Raw genomic sequence first — 23869 nt, forward strand, 5'->3', positions numbered from 1 at the left:
GGGCTAATTTTTTCCAACAAAAGTGTGTTTCTACTTCCGGAAACAACCACAAGTTTGTTGTAATCATGGCAGACTTGGTAATAGACAACAAAGACGACTATTTTTGGACAAATGAGGATTAACAACTACTGCTTCTAGAAGTGAGCATGAATAAAGGGTGAAACGTTGGAACAGATGAAAGCCGAGAAAGTGAGGTCAGCCTGCCTCAAAGCTGTAAATGTGGAAATGGAAGCCAAGCTATATCGACATGGAGTGCCTACCCAAATAAACTGGGAAAAATATCCCTGACCAACTGGACAAATCAGACAACTGTCCATTGAGTGAATCACTTTAATATCGATCATGATAAATGCAGCACGTCATGTGTTTTATTACAACTACATACCTTGTCTGGTTAGCTGTGTACAAACAAAACAAGAAAAGTGGGCTAATACTTAACATATACTGTAATATGATGCTGTTCAAGTTTTTCAGTCAGTAAGATTGGTGTCCTACTGCAGTGTTGTGCATTACAAACTCAAAATCGTTTTGTGCTGACATAGAAATGAGCTTATCTCTTTCTGTAGCTAACTTCTAAGGCTAATACCGAAGCATGCTGATGTGTTACAAAGCTAGAAAAAGAGTTCCTCAGTGTTCTCTCTTACAATAACAATGTTGTACAGCATGGTTATTATACAGGTTACAAAATGTAAATTACCGTATTTCCTTGAATTGCCGCAGGGCATATAGTATGCGCTGCCTCTAATTACTGCAGGGTCAAACTCGCGTCCCAAAATAATTAGCGCATGCTTAGTATTACTGCCTGGTCAAACTCGTCCATCACGAGTGACATCTCCCCTGTCATCATTTTCAAAATAGAGGAGGCTGATTTCAATACCGGTAATTTGAAATCGCATAAAGGGAAGAAGATTAAGAGCTATTCAGTAGGATTTAAGTTGCAAGCTTACATCACACTCAAATTTGTACTGCATACCTTTGGTAAGTGCCAGAGTGAGAAGATGTTTTAAAATAATTAGCGCATGCTTACTTTTACCGCATGCCTTTGGTAAGCGCAGGAGTGAAAAGAGGTTTTAAATTAATTAGCGCCCCGGCGGCAATTCAAAGAAATACGGTAAGTATTGTTGGCAATTTTTGAATGCTTTGTTAAAGTGATTTAGAGGTAAAATTGATTGCTCCCATTACCTGCATTGCTGGCAACCAAGAACAAACAGATGTTTACATGTCAGAATGAAAAAAAAACTAAACAAAAAAAAACTTGTGTCTTCTTGTCTCTTGTAATGATTGTGAACAATCGGCAAAATTCCCTCCCAAAAATGTGCAGTTCCGCTTTAAAGGGGTGTTCTACGTAACGCATAAATTGTGTAAACCCCAAATTTGGACTCAAGTGCTTTACGTGTTTACAGTGGTTCAAGTCCCTCAAAACAACAGGAGCACTGTAGTGCTTTTAGGAATTTGCCACACAAGTGTTTGTCTGCCAAGTTTTGAACTGAACTCGGAGGCCTGTGGTGTCATTCCTGGGCTGGATTTGGGCCCGGGCCACCAGTTGAGTAGCATTGATCGAAGGAAAGAAAAAGTTGCAACAAGGTTTTTTGTAGGCTTCCTGCCTGAACGAAGTAGTTGAAGCTACACCTGTGTCTAATTTCCTCTGCATCCCACCAGGGCTCATGGTGGACTTTGCTAAAGCGCGTGGTGCCATGGCTTGCTGGGTGTCTGACGTGGGGACTCCTGTTCTGGAATTTTCTTGGAACTTCCTACACCTGCTGTATCCCGGGGGGCCTCTAGTACTCAACACGCCCCTCACCCACATAGTAAGAAGGGGGGTTTAATGTGCGACAAATCAACTGCGAGGATGACAATCCAATCAGACTACTGCCAATCGAAACGTCGAATATTCCAAGACGCTCCTAAAGTAATCTGATTTGTTTTTCATTCAGTTGTCCATCAAAAAGCTATTACATGGCTTTGGATTGCTGCAACACGGAAACATCTCCATTTCGAAGACGGGGATTAGATTAGAGCTGGATTGTATTGCTCTCGAGAGGCTGTAGTGAGGTCGGGATGAGGCTGGATCAAAGGGGACTTGGGTTTTCCACACCGCACAATTCATCAGAAATACCAACACAAAGCATCGGTGTAACCAGCAAGGAAGCAGTAAACTTACAATAGGGACTTCCTTCTTGAGGTCGTCCATATCCTTGCCTCCCTTCTTCTTGGGCGACTCCTTCTCATCTTTGTCCTGCGTGGTAGCCACGCGGTAGCTGTCCGACCGTCCATACTGTCATGGCGACAAGAACAGAACAGTTTGGTGTTATATCAATAACATCCTGCAACCAGATCATCCTTGAGAATGTGACATTATTGGTACACAAACAATAGGATCACTTTCTGGGTCCAACCAACCAATACCCTAATGCAATTTTTGTGGGATATTTAGCTGGCACAACACACTATAAAAAGGAAGTATATTTTTGCACATTCAAATCACAATTTCACCAAAAAAGTGAGAAGGTCTTATGATGGCATGTTGCCTGGACCAGAAAGACATTGTGAGCAGACGGCTCCAGTGGGTGATGCCATCTGTCAGGCGGTGTCCAGCAGCCCGTCAGATTACAGCTGTTTACTGTACCGACAGATTAACCCACTGAACAATAATAGTCGGTCAGCCTCTGCCTGAGTGGTTCAGTCATGTGTTCACAATTTTCGCCCTACGGGGCTTTTGAGGTTTTATGTTAGGCTACGTTCAGACCCCAGGGTAAGAGATCCCATTTTGTTTTATTTTTGTCAAATCTAATCTTTTTAAGTAATCACTCACATTATATATATTAAAAAAAAGCTATATCTAATGTGAACGGAATCTGACCCACGGTTTACGGAAGTAAACACGGCTCCAATTCTAGTAGATCTCAGTCCTGGCGCAGTTGTGGCAATTTCCAGGAATATGTGCAATCAAAATCAACATTTTTTAAACCGAATTGTTACGCGTAGAAGAATAATGCTTTGATGTCTGTTATGAAGAGCGTGTGTGGCCAAGCAGTCGGAAGCAGGGAGTTCCTAAAACATTATTTTCGCCTGTATTCTGCTCATTTGTGAACTAATTTGCAACCATCTATTTCAGTGAAGAATTATGATGCTTATCGTTATTTGACGTATTGGACGAATGAATGCATTCAGACTGCAGTTGCGTTCAATATATATCCGATTTATCAACATACGAAAAAGGCCTGTATTGGACTTGAAAAATTTTGAATTGCATTGTTTTCATTGACATTAAAAAATCCAATACAGGTACAGATACGGGCCCAAAAAAAAATCTGAAAATTGACCTTTGGTGTGAACAAGATTCTACTTTACTCTTTCTGCCCTCAAACAGCACGGTTTTATTTCACTTTAACTTTAGTTGCTACATGTATGGTAGTGTAGGTGTTGCCGCTTAAAGGCATCAACAAATGTTTGACCAAAGTGTTCAAGCTTCCAAAATGAACAAACAGAGACGGTGGGTTACTATCGAGGAAGCCACACATGCACGTGCCTCCAGATGTTCTACAAACCAGACCTAATTGTGAACATGTGTTGCATCTACCCGCTCTTAAACATGCCGCATATTTACAGCCGAACATAACTGCATTTGAATCAGACATCGATCGGTGCGTAATGGGAAATCATTTAGAAAGAACCATAAAAAGATCATTTCGATGCAAACATCACTGCATGTATCATCTCTGTAGGCAATTTAGCACTAACGAGTCTGAGTAATGCATTCATTTCCATAATTCTAATATTCTTCACAGCGTAATTGACGATTAACATGATTCACAGCCCATTACTTTTTATTTGCTGGATTTCACAGAAAAATCATTTGCGGGTACCTGCCATCCACCCAAACCTCCCCATGTTGGATAACCTCGTATCAAATTCAGTTTTTCTACTTAGTCTGACAGGGGACGTCATCATCAAGTTTGGATTGTTCTGATGGGCGGCTTGATGATGTCACACACACACACACACACACACACACACACACACACACACACACACACACACACACACACACACACACACACACACACACACACACACACACACACACACACACACACACACACACACACACACACAGTGAAAGACATGGATTACCACAGATCAGTGGTGCGGCCGACCTAGAAACCGTATCTGGTGCATAACGACTGGTGGGGAGGGTCCCTTTATAGTCCATCTCTTCGTAACTACCCCCACCCTTTTTATTTACATTCTCCTGCCTTCAGAATGCCCATCTGTTTTTACTGCTGAAGACGGGAGGATGATGGAGACCACAACAACATCTTGATTGAGCGTTACACACAATTAGGTGTGTGGTGATTAGCCGCCACCTGCAGCGCGATACGTGCCAACGGAAAACGGCAGTTGTTGGGAGGGTGTGACTGACAGCGTTTACAGTCCAGTTTGGGGAGAAGGTTTCCTCGCAACATCTAATCTAATCACTGCAGCCATTTTATTAATTAAAGGCAAACGACGCAGATTGGAATTTAAAAATTTTTTTTTTTTATAGTGATACAAAATCTATGAAAATGACTGAAGCTGACGTCACTAGACACATACACACGTGTGGATGTGTGGATGTGATGTCACAGTGCACTCTGGGCCGTCGCATCCTCGTGCCATCGATTCATCTCACGCACGAATGGAAACTACCAGGAGAGGCCTGATAGAATATTGACACATTATGCAACAAACACACAGCTAAAGGAGCATCTTACATACACGTGGGCTTGTAATCACAGTAGGAGTGCAATCATTTGTCGACATTTTCGACAAATACAGTAAAATGTGTTGCTGACAAATTAATTTGTCGACAAATGACGTGATCCCTCATGTTTTTCCCGGATGGAAACGAGTCACTCGCGACAACATTGCAGGTGAAACCTAGCAAAGTGCGGGAACATTCCATTCTTAATCTTTGTTAAGACAAATACATTGCTCATTTTGCTGAAGTGGATTTTTTTTTAATGGTAGTACATCTGTGAATCGGGAGCATTCAAAGCTGAGGCATGATATCGGACATCTGGAAGATGCTATCAACGCAATAAGGTTGTTAACTTGTTTGCTTACTAAAATTGTGTGAAAAATTATTACTAATAATACCCGAAGCTAAAAACTACCATTTTAGTGCAAGTCCTCCAGCAAAACTTTGTCTATATCAATTCAAGTACTTGTTTTATTTGTGAGGAACTTCATTTGTGAAGCAATGTCAAATTGCATTACAAAGGTGAATAATAGTAACAAAACATCAATCACACACATTTGTGTGCAGCTTTTTAAAACACGATGTGTGTAAATGTGAGTGTGAATGTTGTCTGTGTTGGCCCTGCGATGAGGTGGCGACTTGTCCAGCGTGTACCCCACCCTCACCAGAATGCAGCTTGGATAAGCTCCAGCACCCCTCGCAACCCCAAGAGGGACAAACAATAGAAGATGGCTGGATGGATGGATGGATGGACCATCACAAAATGGTTTAATTTTTCCTTTAATAGGAAGTTAGATAGCTTTGGTGTTGGTTTTTAGTGCTGCTATTTTTACTGTCCCTTGTTTTCATAGAAAATGATACTTTGTTTTTGTCAGCACTTGGCTTGTACTTACTTTTAGATGGATCAAAGTTTAATAGTTAATAGTTTAATTTATTTTTCTTGTAATAGCCTAAAGAGAAGTGCAGTTACAGTATGAATGAATATTTTTGTAAAATATCGTAAAAATATCAAACGTTGAATTTAAAATCCAATGGGTGAATCATAACCACTGAATAGGTGTATGCTTCAAAATCAGATTAGTGGACTAATTGTAGGGCTGGGCAATATATTGAATATACTCGATATATCGCGGGTTTGTCTCTGTGCGATATAGAAAATTACTATATCGTGATATTCGGGTATATGTTCTCACGCTGTTGCTTTTAGCCGCGGGCATTAAACTACAGGCTCTTCTCACTCTTTCTTGTCTCTCCTCACAGAGACATAAAAGAAGCGCATCTTCTTACATACGTCACATACAGTTGTGCGTGCAATGCCATACGCTCTCGCCGAGCAGAGAGGTAGCGGCATGGGTAACATTAGCAGTGGCAGGTGGTGCGAGTGGTAATACAAGAGAGAGAAGGTGCCAATCTGGTAACAAATGAAGAATTGATTCCCAAGAAAAACAGCACCGGGTCCATCGTCTGGCGGTGGTTTGGCTTCAAGCGGGAAGATGTTCAACAGACAACCGTAATATGTCAAGTATGCGGTAAAAGCGTTGCTACAAAAAGTAGCAGCACTACTAATTCGTAACATTTGAAAAGTCACCCGCTAGAGAATAAGGAATAAGTAAGCTGGGGCCACACCAACAAAATGCCCAAGCAACCTGCACTGACCCAATTGAGCCTGGCGTCTTCCATTTCCACAGCAACACTGTATGAATAAAATAGTCAACAACAGAAGGAGATAACGTCTGCAGGAGCCTACTACATAGCAAAGGACATACGCTATTTGATTTCCTATTATGCAGCTAATTTTTATTAGACACTTATTGAAATATCTTGTGTGACATCATGCAAAAAAGTGCACTTTATTTGTTTTAAAATATTGTAGTGGCTTTCTGTTCAAAAAGTGCACTTTAATTTAGTGTATTGATTTGTCACCTCAGTGACATCATGCACAAAAGTGGACAAATAGCTTGTTTTAAAATGTCTCTGACAATCTTGCACTTTGTTTTGAAATGACATGAATGTTGGTGCCACTGCTTAATAACTGTTTAATAAATACAGTTTTGGTCAATTGACTTAGTTGTGATTTCCCTCTCTGCAATAAAGTTTAAAATGAGCATATATTAATGCAGTATAAACAAGAATGTTTTAATGTAGACACAGAATCCTCACACTGCTGTGATTATATGCATCAAGTGTTCCTTCAAGGCTAAGGCAAAATATAGAAATATATATCGTGTATCGCGATATGGCCTAATATCGAAATATTAACAAAAGGCCGTATAACCGATGGCTATCGAAAACAGTTGTTAGTTGCAGCCCTAAATCAGATACCGCAATCCAAAGAGTTGCGACACAATCAACAAAGAGATATTAATAAACAATATGTTTAGGATTGTAGCTGTGCTGAACTGTGCGACGTGTTTACATTGCTCTCAGATCTCGATCAGATGCTCTTCTTCACTGCCACTGCATATATAATATTTATATTTTACATGAACAAACAAAGTGTCTCAGAGGCGAATGACGCCGGATGACAAATTACATGCAAACAACGCTTGACAACTGTACGAGATTTTTAGGATTATTTAGTTTACAGATGTATTATTACTAGCCTGACACATAACGCTGCTTTTAATGCTTAGTGTGTCTAACAGGAGTTAGTGAACAGTGCAGTGCTTCCCAACCGCTATGCAAGCATAGCAAGTGTGCTGCTGTAGAAATGAAACAATTTTATCTAATTGGTAAGAGTCATTATCATTTCGCGACAAAAAATGTATCTCCAGTCATCTACAGTAAACATGTACAGTATGCAAAGAACATTGAGAGGAAGACCAAATTCATGCTCATGATTACCCTGTGTCTACCTATTGCCATTTATACACCAGAATAAGCACTGAGGTTTGTCTAATGCATGGGTGTCAAACTCTGGCCCTCGCGCCAAATGTGGCCCGCCGTGTAATTTCATTTGGCCCTTGAGGCAATATCAAATTAACATTACAGCTGGCCCACCGGTATTATACAGCGCATTCACGGCTAATACCCATACTTGCTAACCCTCCTGATTTTACCGGGAGACTCCCAAAGTTCAGTTCCCCTCCTGAAAATCTTCCGGGGCAACCATTCTCCCGAATTCCTCCCGATTTCCACCCGGACAACAATATTGGGGGAGTGCCTCACTGCCTTTAGCGTTCTCTACAACCTGTCGCCACGTCTGCTATTCCTATATACAAACAGCGTGCTGGCCCAGTCCCATTATATTTGCGGCTTTTACACACACACAACCGAATGCAAGGCATACTTGATCAACAGCCATACAGGTCACACTGAAGGTGGCCGTATAAACAACTTTAACACTGTTACAAAAACGCGACACACTGTGAATCCACACCAAACAAGAATGACAAAAAGCCCTTGCAGCACTAACTCTTGCGGGACGCTACAATATACACCCCCCGCTACCACCAAACCCCCCCACCTCAACCCTGCCGCCGAAGAGGCAATCGATTTTTATTTAAAAAAAATTCGATATGTCATTGATATTATTATCATTATTATTTGAAACTTGATTTTGCATGTCACTATTAAGTTATATAAGCCTTGCTTGTTCAATATTCAATGCAGAATATGTTTAGGTCCCTATTAAAAGGTTAATTTGTTCAACTTTGGCCCGCACTGTGAACCCACACCAAACAAGAATGACAAACACATTTCGGGAGAACATCCGCACTGTAACACAACAAATACCCAGAACCACTTGCAGCACTAACTCTTGCGGGACGCTACAATATACACCCCCCGCTACCACCAAACCCCCCCACCTCAACCCAGCCGCCGAAGAGGCAATCGATTTTTATTTAAAAAAAATTTGATATGTCATTGATATTATTATTATTAATAATCGAAACTTGATTTTGCATGTCACTATTAAGTTATATAAGCCTTGCTTGTTCAGTATTCAATGCAAAACTTGTTGGGGTCCCCATTAAAAGGTTAATTTGTTCAACCTTGCCACGCGGCTTTGTTCAGTTTTAAATTTCGGCCCACTCTGTATTTGAGTTTGACACCCCTGGTCTATTGTACAGTCGTGTGTTACACGGCAGCCATTTTAGCACAGTCTTCCACATCATTTCCAGCAATTGAGTGCTTCGTAACAAGTTAATCTGTACCAGATATGATCATTTGTTCTGAAATGAACAAAAGACATGACAGTGACATCTCATTAACAAGAGTCCTTGCATGAAATATCTAATCACACGCACGCATTCACATTCCGTCCTTGTCTTTCACACAAAGTGCACCACGGGTGGCATCCATCCTCTTTATCATACAATTGTGTTCATCTGTAAAGTTTTCTTTCCTCCATAGCAGCCTCTGTTCTGTTATCTACATACAAGCAGCTACCCAGCATTCCATGCTGTCGCCTTGCACGCCGTCCCCACAATCCTCCACTCTCGCCAAGGTGCGTCATTGCACAGTCTTTGGCCTTCTTCTTAACTCTTCCACATCCAGCTGCTAACTCTGAGTCAATCATGGTGGCTGCATTGACCTTTGCCATCATACTTGCTTCCGACCTGTCAATCATTCTGAGTACTTCCAAGATTGCGAGTAATTCACAGCGCCCTCTTACTCATCATCACGATCACTCGAAACGAGTTCTCCTGTTGGTGGGTCTGCCTTCAGGAGAATGCCTGTGCGTGGAATCTTTTGAGTGGGGGGACTGGTGCACAGAAAGCCACCACAACGTCCTTGGCAAAGAGAAGGCCAGGGTCCATCTTTGCTGCGGCCTTCTTCCACCTTTGTGACTGTTGTGGAGCTTTTCTGCAACCATTATCAACCCACTCCGCCGTTGAGGTCTTTTTACTTTTACTTTAGGCCCTCTTACTACAACCAAGCTGTCCCACAAACTATATGGCATGAGCATTAAGGCACACTGAAAATTTGCCGTTTATTTCAGGAAAAAATGGTTCTTAGCTGGTTCTTTCCAAACCCAAAGACAGACTAGGAGAAATGTCTTTGCTGGATCAAAGCTATCTTATGAGAGTCCCCATTTTCATCCGAACGTGAAAAAGTGTACCCCGCAGGGCTCACTCCCTGCTTTCTGTTCTACCTGGGACTTGATACTGGGTCGTACGCATGAGAGGGAAGTGTGGGCTCTCAACCAGATTGCCAGCATTACTCTAGAGCAGTGGTTCTCAAATGGGGGTACGCGTATCCCTGGGGGTAATTGAAGGTATGCCAAGGGGTACGTAAGATTTTTTTTAAATATTCTAAATATTGCAACAATTTAAAAATCCTTTATAAATATACTTATTGAATAATACTTCAACAAAATATAAATTTAAGTTCATAAACTGAAAAGAAATGCAACAATGCAATATTCAGTGATGACAGCTAGATTTTTTTGTGGACATGTTCCATAAATATTGATGTTAAAGATTTCTTTTTTTGTGAAGAAATGCTTAGAATTAAATTAATGAATCCAGATAGATCTTTATTACGATCCCCAAAGAGGGCACTTTAAGTTGATGATTACTTCTATGTGTAGGAATCTTTATTTATAATTGAATCACTTGTTTTTAAACAAGTTTTTAGTTATTTATGTATATATTTTTTTCCAAATAGTTCAAGAAAGACTACTACGAATGAGCAATATTTTACACTGTTATACAATTTAATAAATCAGTAACTGATGACATAGTGCTTTATTTTACTTCATCTCTTTTTTTCAACCAAAAATGCTTTGCTCTGTTTAGGGGGTACTTGAATTAAAAAAATGTTCACAGGGGTACATCACTGAAAAAAGGTTGAGAACCACTGCTCTAGAGGTCGTCCGGGAGTGAGGTTCACTAATGTGCACATGGCCAAGTCACACCGGTTGGCCTCCGTTACACTCAACCCCTAAACCTGACGCTCGTCTCTCATGCAGACCACAGGATGAGAGTGAGGTTTCGGGGGCAATGTGTACGTTGATAAACCTCACACCCCCAACAACCTCAACAGATGATCAGTGCTGGCTATCATGTTGAAAGCGCGCTTGTGTATTATACGGACGGCCCAGATTTGAGTCCCGGACGGAACAGAAAAAGCATGGACTGAACCAGGCGGGTTACACAAGCACAAAGCTGTTTACAATTTCTACCTTCCGAAACACACACTTCATTAAAGTAGCCTTGGGTGAAGGGGTTTAGCCCCCTCTTAAAGTGATTGCTGTGACCCTTTTTTAGCATCGGAAAGGAACAATATTCTAATTTTGTCTGAAATTCTAGCAAGTGATTGATATTCTTCCGCCATCTATAATGAAAGTGTGGGACATGGTGCTTGGCTTAGCAGGCAAAGTGGGAAGTGTCCGTTCTTCAAGCGAACACGCTGAGCATCTATGGATTCTGATTGATTGCTGCGTATCAAAGCGGCCCCAGAAGCCTTGACAGTGCTCCTTTTTTAAACCCCTGTCCACTGGGCGCCCCCTCCACCATGGTGACAATCAGTCCTGACTTTCAAACCCCCACGCATGCCTCCAAAAACACACATCTCTTGAATTAGCCTCGGGTGAGGTAGTGGACAGCTCCATAAACTGTGACAGATCGGCAGCATGGCCTAAATGCTTTCTCATCCCAGAATCATATTTGGTACTATACTGCCTCTAGAAAGTCCATCCATCCATTTTCTACGGCTTATTCCCTTTGGGGTCGCGGGGGGGCGCTGGTGCCTATCTCAGCTACAATCAGGCGGAAGGCGGGGTACACCCTGGACAAGTCGCCACCTCATCGCAGGGACAACACAGACAGCCAGACAACATTCACACACTAGGGCCAATTTAGTGTTGCCAATCAACCTATCCCCAGGTGCATGTTTTTGGAAGTGGGAGGAAGCCGGAATACCCGGAGGGAACCCACGCATTCACGGGGAGGACATGCAAATTCCACACAGAAAGAACCCGAGCCCGGGATTGAACCCTGACTACTCAGGACCTTCGTATTGTGAGGCAGACGCACTAACCCCTCTTCCACCGTTAAGTTGTGTTTTATTTAACAAAAAGGGCATAAAACAAGGCAAAAATATTATAAAAACTTACAATCGATGGATAGATTTGAAGTTGATCTTGACACACGTTGAAAGTAAAAAAATGAATAAAAATAAAAATAAAAAATACCTGGGGAACGCCTCGGGATCCCCCGGGAAGAGCTAGACAAAGTGGCTGGGAAGAGGGAAGTCTGGGCTTCTCTGCTAAGGCTGCTGCCCCCGCGACCCAACCTCGGATAAGCGGAAGAAGATGGATGGATGGATGGATAAAAAGAAAAGGAAAAAAGGATGACTTATTTTAAACACTTTTATGAGTGGCGCCGGCTTCACGGTGGAAGAGGGGGTTAGTGCGTCTGCCTCACAATACGAAGGTCCTGCAGTCCTGGGTTCAATCCCAAGCTCGGGATCTTTCTGTGTGAAGTTTGCATGTTCTCCCCGAGAATGCGTGGGTTCCCTCCGGGTACTCCGGCTTCCTCCCACTTCCAAAGACATGCACCTGGGAATAGGTTGATTGGCAACACTAAATTGGCCCTAGTGTGTGAATGTGAGTGTGAATGTTGTCTATCTGTGTTGGCCCTGCGACAAGGTGGCGACTTGTCCAGGGTGTACCCCGCCTTCCGCCCGATTGTAGCTGAGATAGGCGCCAGCGCCGCCCGCAACCCCAAAAGGGAATAAGCGGTAGAAAATGGATGGATGGATGGGTGGCGTTCTTTCAGCTCCGCAATCATTTTAGAGCGATTTTAGTTTTAAAAGTGTCATTGTTAAATGAAATAATGAATACAATCAATGGTGGTATGAATAATTAACCTATTTAAGGCTCCAACTACTTTAAATCAAATTTAAATCACTTTGACATTTTTTCGAAAGGGGAAAGGTTTATGCTATGAAAATATGATTTTTTTTACAATATGGGCATAAAACAAGAAAAAATTAAATAACTTTATATCAACAGACCTGAAGTTCATTAGGAGCAGTGGTTCTCTAACTTTTTACACCAAGTACCACATCAGAAAAAATGTGGCTCTCCAAGTACCACCATAATGGTTAACATTAAAATACAGTAGCGTAGTAGGCCTAAGTATTCATTAAAAACAAGGCAGAGCTTTTATTTAACAAGTACATTTAATATTTTTTGGGCACTGTAATATGCCAGACTAGTGCTGGGCGATATAGAAAAAAAACCTAAGGAGGTGTTTAGGGCACGTCCAACTGGTAGAAGGCCACAGGGAAGACCCAGGACACGTTGGGAAGACTATGTCTCCGGGCTGGCCTGGGAACACCTCGGCATCCCCCGGGAAGAGCTAGACGAAGTGGCTGGGGAGAGGGAAGACTGGGCTTCTCTGCTTAGGCTGCTGCCCCAGCGACCCGACCTCGGATAAGCGGAAGACGATGGATGGACGATATGGATCATTTAATAATTAATGACAACGATATACCACTATATGCTTTCAATTCTATGAAAAATTTAACATACATGACCACTTACCTTTTTTCCCACTTTATTTGCAAGTGAAATAAACAAATACAGTTGGTATATCAAACAATAGCAACAAAATACATTTTTCAGGGTTCACTGCCACATGTACACTAACTAGAGATGCGCGGTTTGTGGTCACAACCGCGGAGTGCGCGGATAAACCGCGGGTTGGGCGGGTGGCATGACGAAAAAATAGATTTTAAATAGATTCGGGCTTTATTGCACAAGATGTAATACAACCACACAACAGCTCTCATGTCTCCAACGCTTTTCCCGGGACAACTCAAACTCTCACTTCCTGTCGATAACGTCACGTTCCTATCTCTCCCGGGAGTCCCGCCCCCCAGCCAAAGTCATTGGCTAACACCCAGTAGCCAGCCGCTACATTATACATAGTTAAATGTTATGTTGAATAGGTTCATTTAGCCTACTGAGGTGTATTTATAAATGGTTGATTTATATAGGCTAGTAGGTAAAGTGTTGTACCTGACAACTCTTGATGGTACAATCCATATATCACGTCACAGACAAAGTCACGCTAACATCAGGTGACACCTCTGATGAAGGCTGCAGAAGCAAGGTAGCTCAAACTTGTCAGGTACAACACTTTACCTTACTAGCCTATAGAAATCAACCATTTATAAATAGTTAAATGTTGTTCCCCACATACGAAAAACGAGCAGCACTCTTTGAAACAGTATGTGGGCATACTTTTATTTTGAAGTGTCTCGTTTGGTCTGTCGACGGATGTAAGGAAGCTACTTCCGGGTATGGCCAACGAGGTATTTGTTGGTATTTTACTTGGTAAAATGTTTGATCCACATGCTGTGCATGTTATTATTTTTACGTTTGTAACGTGCTTTATTTATTACAGTTTTCACGGTGAATTTGAAGGGAAAGCAAGCCTTCATGACCGAAAGGATAAGATCACGGGTACAAGCGGCCGAAATGAGTTTCCTCCGCCGTGTGGCGGGGCTCTCCCTTAGAGATAGGGTGAGAAGCTCTGCCATCCGGGAGGAGCTCAAAGTAAAGCCGCTGCTCCTCCACATCGAGAGGAGCCAGATGAGGTGGTTCGGGCATCTGGTCAGGATGCCACCCGAACGCCTCCCTAGGGAGGTGTTTAGGGCACGTCCAGCTGGTAGGAGGCCACGGGGAAGACCCAGGACACGTTGGGAAGACTATGTCTCCCGGCTGGGCTGGGAACGCCTCGGGATCCCCCGGGAAGAGCTAGACGAAGTGGCTGGAGATAGGGAAGTCTGGGCTTCCCTGCTTAGGCTGCTGCCCCCGCGACCCGACCTCGGTTAAGCGGAAGATGATGGATGGATGGATGGATGGATGGCAAGCCTTCAAATAAATCAGTTCAAGAAAGCCATTGTGTCTGTGCTATTTGGAGGGAGTTACACTTTCTAACCTCACTAATGCCTTGCATCGTCTATATTAGATATATAACAACGGGCGGGTGGCGGGCGGGTGTGGGTTTGATGAAATGTTGCTTCGTGTCAGTGGCGGGTGGATGACGACTTTAGTGATGCGGTTGCGGATGATATAATTGCCTATCCGCGCATCTCTAACACTAACACTACATGAAGCCTGACAATAATAAATAAACGGGAAACTGCATGCAAAGGTACACCCTTACACTCTACTCAGAGATATGTTCGAAAAACGACATAAAAAACATGGATAAACACAGCAATATTAACGTTAGCTGCCACACATACCTTGGGCTATCACGGCTCCGGTGTGATCCTCTGGGAACTAAATAGTTTGCAGGCAGTGATAAAAATAAAGCCAGACTGATGAGCTACCCCCTCGTTTGGGTAGGAGTTCGTCCTGGGACTCCGTCTCTGCTGATTATTTTTCCGCCAGCGCATCGCCTACCGTCCTGTCTCCATGTTTACTTATAATGATCGCCTCATGTGTGTAGTAACCCAGGTAACCCGCAACGGCGGGAGACGCTGGACACAAAAGAGGGCAGGCACGTAAAGCGCAAAATCGAAAGAGAAATGCAAGCCTACATGTCAAAGCGTTCTTTTCTTTCTAAGAAAATATTGTTTTCCATCACGTTTGACACCAAATACACTTACTACAGGGTTTCCCGCAGTGCTTTTTATTCTTTTTTTTTAGTCCTGTAAATTAAGCATGATGAGTTGAGTATATGTCAGCATGTGGCCCAGCTTTTAACTCTTTTTCAAACGCTTACTGCAAGCACTTATTTACAGTAAGTCATTAATTTGACTTAGTAATTATTTTGTCTTAGTAAGTCAATATTTACTAAGTCACAAGAATGACATACTTAGTACCTCAGGTAACTAGGACTGTTTTGTGTTTTGTTTTTACTTTACGGAAAAAATAAAAATATATATCGTATATTGCCACTCAGCATGCGGAGCGGAAAACACAACCAAAAATTGTAGGTTTCTACTTCGCCACAGTCTGTAGTCTATTGCTCCCCCAGGCTGTGGTGAGATGGAGACGTGATGGTAGCGAAAATTTCAGTTGTTACTATGAATCATCTGATGGCACAAGCCCTATGGATACAATACAGCCTATCGCTTGAAGCAGTAAAAATAGAAATGGCACAATACATTTTTCTATCGTGCTCACAATATGTATCGTCATATCCCCCAGTTTGAACAGTAACACTGTGTTTGAATATAGGAAAATGAAATCCCCGTACTTTAATCGAGTGATTATTTGGCGTACCATTAGATGGAGCCAGTTAGAAAATTACTGATTATTAAAAAGAACGTATATAAAATATGACTTATTTTTAACATTTGTATGATTGAGACCCTTCCAGGAACCCGAGACAAAACTTGAGGGGAGCCCTCAAAGGTGAAGTTTGCAACTTCCTTACAGTAACATTTTTTCAAAGCAAAAAATATAAAAAGAACACCACCAAGAAAACCAAAGTACCACTGATAGGTGGGGCGAAATTACCCTTTGCATTTGACTTAGACTTAGACAAACTTTAATGATCCACAAGGGAAATTGTTCCCATCCCCTTGTTCCACCCCCTGGGAGGTGAGGGGAGCAGTGAGCAGCAGTGGTGGCTGTGCTCAGGAATCATTTTGGTGATTTAACCCCCAATTACCAGGGCAGGCTTATGTTACCACTTATGTTACCATTGGTGGTATAACACAACACATTTGTTTGACAATTGTCTATATTTTTCACAATTACACAGTATATGTAATAAAAAATTTTACCAGCCCGAAATAAAACTGTCTTGTCAACCCGTACGCCCAGGGAATTCGTTTTGGTGTCACGTTGTTATGATAGAATATACATTCAATGACAGCTAACGTTAGCTATCCAAATTCCTATAATTAGCCAACAACACCTAAAGCTAAAGTGTGACGTACGTATGTAACTACGTCATTACGTACTAGAAGACGTGAGAGGGCGGGATATACAAAATACATTGGAAAGTTGGCGCCCTCTAGGCATCGGTGTAAACGTTGCAAACAGACCCTGTAAGGTGAGGAAAAAACTATGTATTGTATTGGTTTTGAAATGGAAACATTTGAAAATGGCCCCCACCTACTTTGATTTCAGTGTGCAGCCCTAAGTGGCAAAAGTTTAGACGCCCCTGGTAGACTCAAATGCTGATCTTTTCTCCATTAATGGATTTATGTGGACTTTATTAGCAGCAAGTTTTTGCTGTCGTCCAGCATTCGGCTTTTGTTTACTTTGTCACCAGTTCAGTTTAAGTTGTGTTCTGCATAGCCATCCCTAAGCTTCAATGCCTTTTTTTAGGGGCTCTCACCTTTTGTTTACTTTTGGTATAAGCATTAGATATCTTTTTACCTGCACGCTGCCTCCCGCTGTCATCTGCATATTGGGATCACAACTAACCATCGTCGTCTCAAACGACGTGTTCCTGACATCTACAAAGCAATTAGCTACCAGCTTCCACCCACTGATATTGAGGGGAATAACAAGGTTAGTCTGCCAAGCTCTCGACAGCACCGACATTTAACAACGGCACATTATTTTGCGGATTAGGATTACTGGTTTGCAAAAAATATTTTTAACCCTACATAATCTCCCATGGCACACCAGACTGTATCTCACGGCACACGAGTGGTTGAAAAACCCTGTCTTAGAGTATACATTCCATGACAGCTAATGTTTGTGTATCCAAATTCCTATTATTAGCCAACAAAACCTGAAGCTAATGTGTACCATGAATTGATTTACGTGGACCCCGACGTAAACAAGTTGAATAACTCTTTCGGGTGTTACCATTTAGTGGTCAATTGTACGGAATATGTACTGTGCAATCTACTAATAACATTTTCAATCAATCCATCAAAGTTACGTATGTACGTAACTACTCAGTGGCCTAGTGGTTAGAGTGTCCGCCCTGAGATCGGTAGGTTGTGAGTTCAAACCCCGTGATTTCAATACCAAAGACTATAAAAATGGGACCCATTACCTCCCTGCTTGGCACTCAGCATCAAGGGTTGGAATTGGGGGTTAAATCACCAAAAATGATTCCCGGGCGTGGCCACTGCTGCTGCTCACTGCTCATCTCACCTCCCAGTGGGTGATCAAGGGTGATGGGTCAAATGCAGTGAATAATTTCGCCACACCTAGTGTGTGTGACAATCATTGGTACTTTAACTACGCCATTACCTACAAAAAGACATGAGAGGGCGGGATATACAAAATACATTGGAAAGTTTGCGCCCTCTAGGCATCGGTGTAAACATTGCAAACAGACCCTTTAAGGTTTGAAGAAAAATCTACATATTGTATTGGTTTTGAAATGTAAAAATATGGTTCCCTTCGGGTACTCCGGCTTCCTCCCACTTCTAAAGACATGCATCTGGTGATAGGTTGAATTAAATTATTTTTATACAGCGCTTTTCTCTAGTGACTCAAAGCGCTTTTACATAGTGAATCTCAACATATAAGTTACATTTAAACCAGTGTGGGTGGCACTGGGAGCAGGTGGGTAAAGTGTCTCGCCCAAGGACACAACGGCAGTGACTAGAATGGCGGAAGCGGGGATCAAACCTGGAACCCTCACGTTGCTGGCACGGCCACTCTACCAAAAGAGCTATATCGTTGATAGTCAAAACTAAAACTGAACGCGAGTGTGAATGTTTTGGCCCTGTGATGAGGTGGCGACTGGTCCAGGGTGTACCCCGCCTTCTGCCCGAATGCAGCCTATATCAATCAATCAATGTTTACTTATATAGCCCTAAATCACTAGTGTCTCAAAGGGCTGCACAAACCACTACGACATCCTCGGTAGGCCCACATAAGGGCAAGGAAAACTCACACCCAGTGGGACATCGGTGACAATAATGACTATGAGAACCTTGGAGAGGAGGAAAGCAATGGATGTCTAACATGATACTGTGAAAGTTCAATCCATAATGGATCCAACACAGTCGCGAGAGTCCAGTCCAAAGCGGATCCAACACAGCAGCGAGAGTCCCGTTCACAGCGGAGCCAGCAGGAAACCATCCCAAGCGGAGGCGGATCAGCAGCGCAGAGATGTCCCCAGCCGATACACAGGCAAGCAGTACATGGCCACCGGACCGGACCCCCTCCACAAAGGAGAGTGGGACATAGAAGATATAGGGACAAGCGCTAGAAAATGGATGGATGGGAATGGATGGGCCATACTTGCCCATCCTCCCGGATTTTCTGGGAGACTCACGAAATTCAGCACCTCTCCCGAAAACCTCCCGAAATTTAGGCGGAGCTGTAGGCCACGCCCCTCCAGTCTGTTTTCACGTCCACTTTCCCACAATATAAACAAGTGCCTGCCCAATGACGTTATAACTGTAGAATGATCGAGGGTGAGTTCTTGGTTTCTTATGTGGGTTTATTGTTAGGCAGTCTCATTAACGTCCTACCAGCGCGGCAACAACACACAACAACGGCAGTCACGTTTTCGTCTACCGTAAAGCAGTTTGTCTGCCGTAAACAGCAATGTTGTGACACTCTTAAACAGGACAATACTGCCATCTACTGTGCATGCATATGTGACAATAAGATCTACGGCTTTTAGAGCAGTGGTTCTCAACCTTTTTCCAGAGATGTACCCCCTAATCAGAGCAAAGCATTTTTGGTTGAAAAAAAAAAAAAGATAAAGAAGTAATATACAGCACTATGTCATCAGTTTCTGATTCATTAAATTGTATAACAGTGCAAAATATTGCTCATTTGTAGTGGTCTTTCTTGAACTATTTGGGAAAAAAAAGATATAAAAATAACTAAAAACTTGTTGAAAAATAAAAAAGTGATTCATTTATAAATAAAAATTTCTACACATACTGCGATGAGGTGGCGACCTGTCCAGGGTGTACCCCGCTTTCCGCCCGATTGTAGCTGAGATAGGCACCAGCACCCCCCGCCACACCATAGGAAATGAGCGGTAGAAATGGATGGATGGATAGCTGTAAATATACTCCTCCCCTCTTAACCACGCCCCTCTCCCAACCACGTCCCCCACCTTCCGAAATCGGAGGTCTCAAGGTTGGCAAGTATGGGATGGGCCCCCACCTGCTTTGATTTTTCAGTGTACGGCTCTTAGTGGAAAATGTTTGGACACCCCTGGTATACTCAAATGCTGATCTTTTCTCCCACCTAAGGAACACATCCATCCATCTTCTTCCGCTTATCCGAGGTCGGGTCGTGGGGGCAGCAGCCTAAGCAGGGAAGCCCAGACTTCCCTCTCCCCAGCCACTTCGTCCAGCTCTTCCCAGGGGATCCCGAGGCATTTCCAGGCCAGCCGGGAGACATAGTCCTTCCAACGTGTCCTGGGTCTTCCCCGTGGCCTCCTACCGGTTGGACCTGCCCTAGGTTTAGTGTGGCATCCTGACCAGATGCCCAAACCACCTCATCTGGCTCCTCTCGATGTGAAGGAGCAGCGGCTTTACTTTGAGCTCCTCTCGGATGGCAGAGCTTCTTACCCTATCTCTAAAGGGAGAGCCCTGCCACCCGGCGGAGGAAACATACCACATTCAATACATTCCTGGAACTGTGATTGCTATATTATCATTTCTGTTATTATCAGTATCGGTATTTGACTGCGGAGGTGGGGTCACGACACGTGTAACACATTACTCCTGAATGAATGCCGCGGTTTGACTGACAAATATAACGCAAACGAGGTCGTCGCATCTCTGCGTTCATTACACTTGGCAAATAACGTCTTTTTACCCAACAATAACAAAACACAGGAGGGGTTTGGTATCGGCACATGAAAAGTCGTATCGGTCGTGTCACGTCCAATGTCACCAATTTTGTATCGGTCGTGTCACATTCAATGTCACCAATTTTGTATCGGTCGTGTCACGTTCAATGTCACCAATTTCACGCTAACTTAAGCTAACACGGAGGAAGAGTGAAGGTTGGTTTCTTACCCCCATGTCGACTCTCCTGGGATGAGTGCTTGCTTGTTCCGGGCTGGGTTCGAGCGGCTAGACTGGTCGTTAGGCGTGAGTCTGATCCAAAAAGCTCGCCTGGTGATGACAAGAGAGAGAAAAAAAATGTCTCCCGTCACTTGACAGTCCTAATGAGAGGCAACTATTTAACGTTACAGTCTACTAAAAATAGAAAGGGGCTGGTCGCAAAATTCATAAATATGTGCTTTAAAAGCGACGGCGTTAGTGAATAAAAATGTAAGATTAGAGTGTTTAAGGAGGGTTCTGGTCCACAAACCTTTCCTTTGATTGATGCCGCTGGAAAGTAGAGCCGGGCCGGCCTGATGCTCGCTTGCTCCTCGGATGCGGTGTGCCTCCGCGGCAGACACAACACTGACTGCCACTTTGATGCTACTCCGAGGAAGAAAACAGAGCCGGGCAAAACCCCACGAAGGGTTAATTTTTTTTTTTTAATTCTGCATGATTTTCATCTTACAAGTCTGTCTTTATTATGGGTTTTTGTTGAAAAAAAAAAAAGGTTCGTTATCAATATTCCACAGATGTAAAATGTAGATTTTAAAGCTACTTAATGTATGCTTTAAAATGAAGCCCGCCAATTCAACCATTCAATAACATTTAAAAAGCTATTTATGATGAATTACTTTTTGTTTTAACTCTTACTAGTGATATGTGGAGCAACACTAAAGTATCTATATCACCAACACCAGATCGTTACGCTCTAATATCGATTCTTAAATCAAAATATCATTACGTTTGATACTTTAGATCAGGGGTGTTCAAACTTTTTCCACTGAGGGCCGCACACTGAATAATCAAGGCAAGCGGGGGCCATTTATTTAAAAATAAAACAATCCAATATATGTATAAAAAAAATATACATTTAGGCCTCCACTCAGGCTTGATCCCGGGGACCCGAAAGGGTTTTTCGTCAAAATAAAATGTTAAAAATGTGTCATTATTCAGTATTATTATTTTTATTATTATTCAAGTTTTAAATCTCTAGATCAACAATAGGACTATCTGTCAATATGACGTATTATGATTTAAGTTGTATGCTATTTTTGTCAAAGAAAACTATGTTTTTTTATGAAAAAAGAACACAAAATATGCAATATTTTCACCCAATAACATTTTTAAGTAGAATATTTGAGATTATATAATAATTGGAGCCATAAAAAGGTCAACAACTCATAACAACATTGATTTTAATTCACTATTATTTTTGGTGCAATGACACTTAAAAACAAAACACACTGATCTAAAGGTGGCCTACTCATTAAAGTGTTAAAAAATAAATTATAATTTTTTTTTACAGTTTACTTTTAACACAATGGTTTTTAGATCAACTTAGATCTATTTGTCAATTCTAAGTTTTTTTTGTAGTTTTTTTCGTTTTTTGTTTGTTTGTTTTAGGCCCTTCTTTGAAAAAAAAAAACAGCTCAGTTTTTTATATGGCAAACACAAAATATCCAACATTTGCCCACAAAAATATCTCAAAGTTGAATATTGAATGTGATGTAATTCATAATAGCATTGATTTTGATTCACTTATTTTTTAAAGAAAGAAATAGCCTGCATGGCAGCTGTGTTATTAGAGTAAACATTGCAAAATGTTCCTGTTACATTTTACATTTGCTCTTTTATACCACTTTTTATGTGTTAATTTGTTTCCATAGTATTTTTTAAATGTGCCTTGGAGCCGTTAAAAAAATGATCTGCGGGCCGCAAATGGCCCCCGGGCCGCACTTTGGACACCCCTGCTTTAGATAATTGAAATATTGTATATCATAATCACAGTGTAAAGTAACTAAATCAGTGAAATATTGTCTAAAAGAAAGGCGATTGGTGGGAACTACTTTTTCTTCGACCGAGGTAAATACAAATCCCAAAACCAGTGAAGTTGCCACGTTGTGTAAATGGTAAATAAAAGCAGAATACAATTATTTGCGAATCCTTTTCAACCTATATTCAATTGAATACACCGCAAAGTGTCAAGTAAAGGTGGTGACGAACCCCAAGATGCAGAGATGGTAGGTTTGGTGCAGGAAAACATGATTTAATATCCAAAATTCAGGAAAAACACAAACCAGGAACCAGCAAACAGGAAATGAGGAACTAGAAGACACCAAGCTGCAAACAACCATCAGCATACAAGATACAGGTAGCAATACTCAAGGCAGGTCTAAATAGTGGCCTGATTGGCAATTGCCACCAGGTGTGCCAGACTGACACTCAGGGACAGGTGAGGGAAAACAATGCTCAGGGAGACACACAGGAAACTGAACCAAAATAAGAGCGTGGACAGGAAATAAAACACAGAGGAGAAACTAAATTTATAACAAAACTGTCAGTGACATGCCTGACACAAAGAGAAGATATTTAACATTGAAACTGGTAAACTTTGTTATGTTTTGCAAATATTAGCTCATTTGGAATTTGATTCCTGCAACGTGTTTCAAAAAAGACAGAGAAAGTTCAGGAATGCTCATCAAACACTTATTTGGAACATCCCACAGGTGAACATGCTAATTGGGAACAGGTGGATGCCATGATTGGGTAGAAAAGCAGCTTCCGTGAAATGCTCGGTCATTCACAAACAAGGATGGGGCGAGGGTCACCATTTTGTGAACAAATGCGTGAGCAAATTGTCCAACAGTTTAAGACCAACATTTTTTTAATGCGCTATTGCAAGGAATTTAGGAATTTTACCATCTATGGTTTGTAATATCATCAAAAGGTTCTGAGAATCTGGAGAAATCACTGCACGTAAGCGGTAAGGCCGAAGAATTCAATCCCTCAAGCAATACTGCATGAAAAAGCGACATCAGTGTGTAAAGGATATCATCACATGGGCTCAGGAACACTTCAGAAAACCACTGTGAGTAACTACAATTTGTCACTACATCTGTAAGTGCAAGTTAAAACTCTACAAGGCATAGCCAAAGCCATTTATCAACAACACCCAGAAACGCCGCCGTGTAATAGTGTTCTGTCTTCTGACGAATCCACATTTCAAATTGTGTTTGGAAAATGTGGACGTCGTGTCCTCTGGAACAAAGAGGAAAAGAACCATCCTGATTTTTATAGGCGTAAAGTTCAAAAGGCAGCATTTGTAATGGTATGGGGGTGTATTAGTGCCCAAGGCATGCGTAACTTAGACATCTGTGAAGGCACCGTTAATGCTGAAAGGTACATAAAGGTTTTGGAGCAACATATGTTGCCATCCAC

General features: G+C 42.1%; 1 protein-coding gene across 1 annotated transcript in view; it reads right to left on the reverse strand.

Moving 5' to 3' along the window:
- atp1a3a (ATPase Na+/K+ transporting subunit alpha 3a) overlaps window positions 1–22782 on the reverse strand; it is a 53371-nt gene extending 30589 nt beyond the window's left edge. Inside the window, exons 1-4 of the mRNA XM_061897286.1 lie at window positions 22655–22782; window positions 20919–21031; window positions 20621–20719; window positions 2162–2275 (exon numbers count right to left, since the gene is read on the reverse strand). Coding sequence (XP_061753270.1) covers window positions 2162–2275; window positions 20621–20626 — 120 coding nt within the window. The 5' untranslated portion in view covers window positions 20627–20719; window positions 20919–21031; window positions 22655–22782. The remainder of the gene's footprint in view (window positions 1–2161; window positions 2276–20620; window positions 20720–20918; window positions 21032–22654) is intronic.
- Window positions 22783–23869: the final 1087 nt, after the last annotated feature.

This window comes from Nerophis ophidion, linkage group LG04 (genome assembly GCF_033978795.1).
Source record: "Nerophis ophidion isolate RoL-2023_Sa linkage group LG04, RoL_Noph_v1.0, whole genome shotgun sequence".
Lineage (NCBI taxonomy): Eukaryota > Metazoa > Chordata > Actinopteri > Syngnathiformes > Syngnathidae > Nerophis > Nerophis ophidion.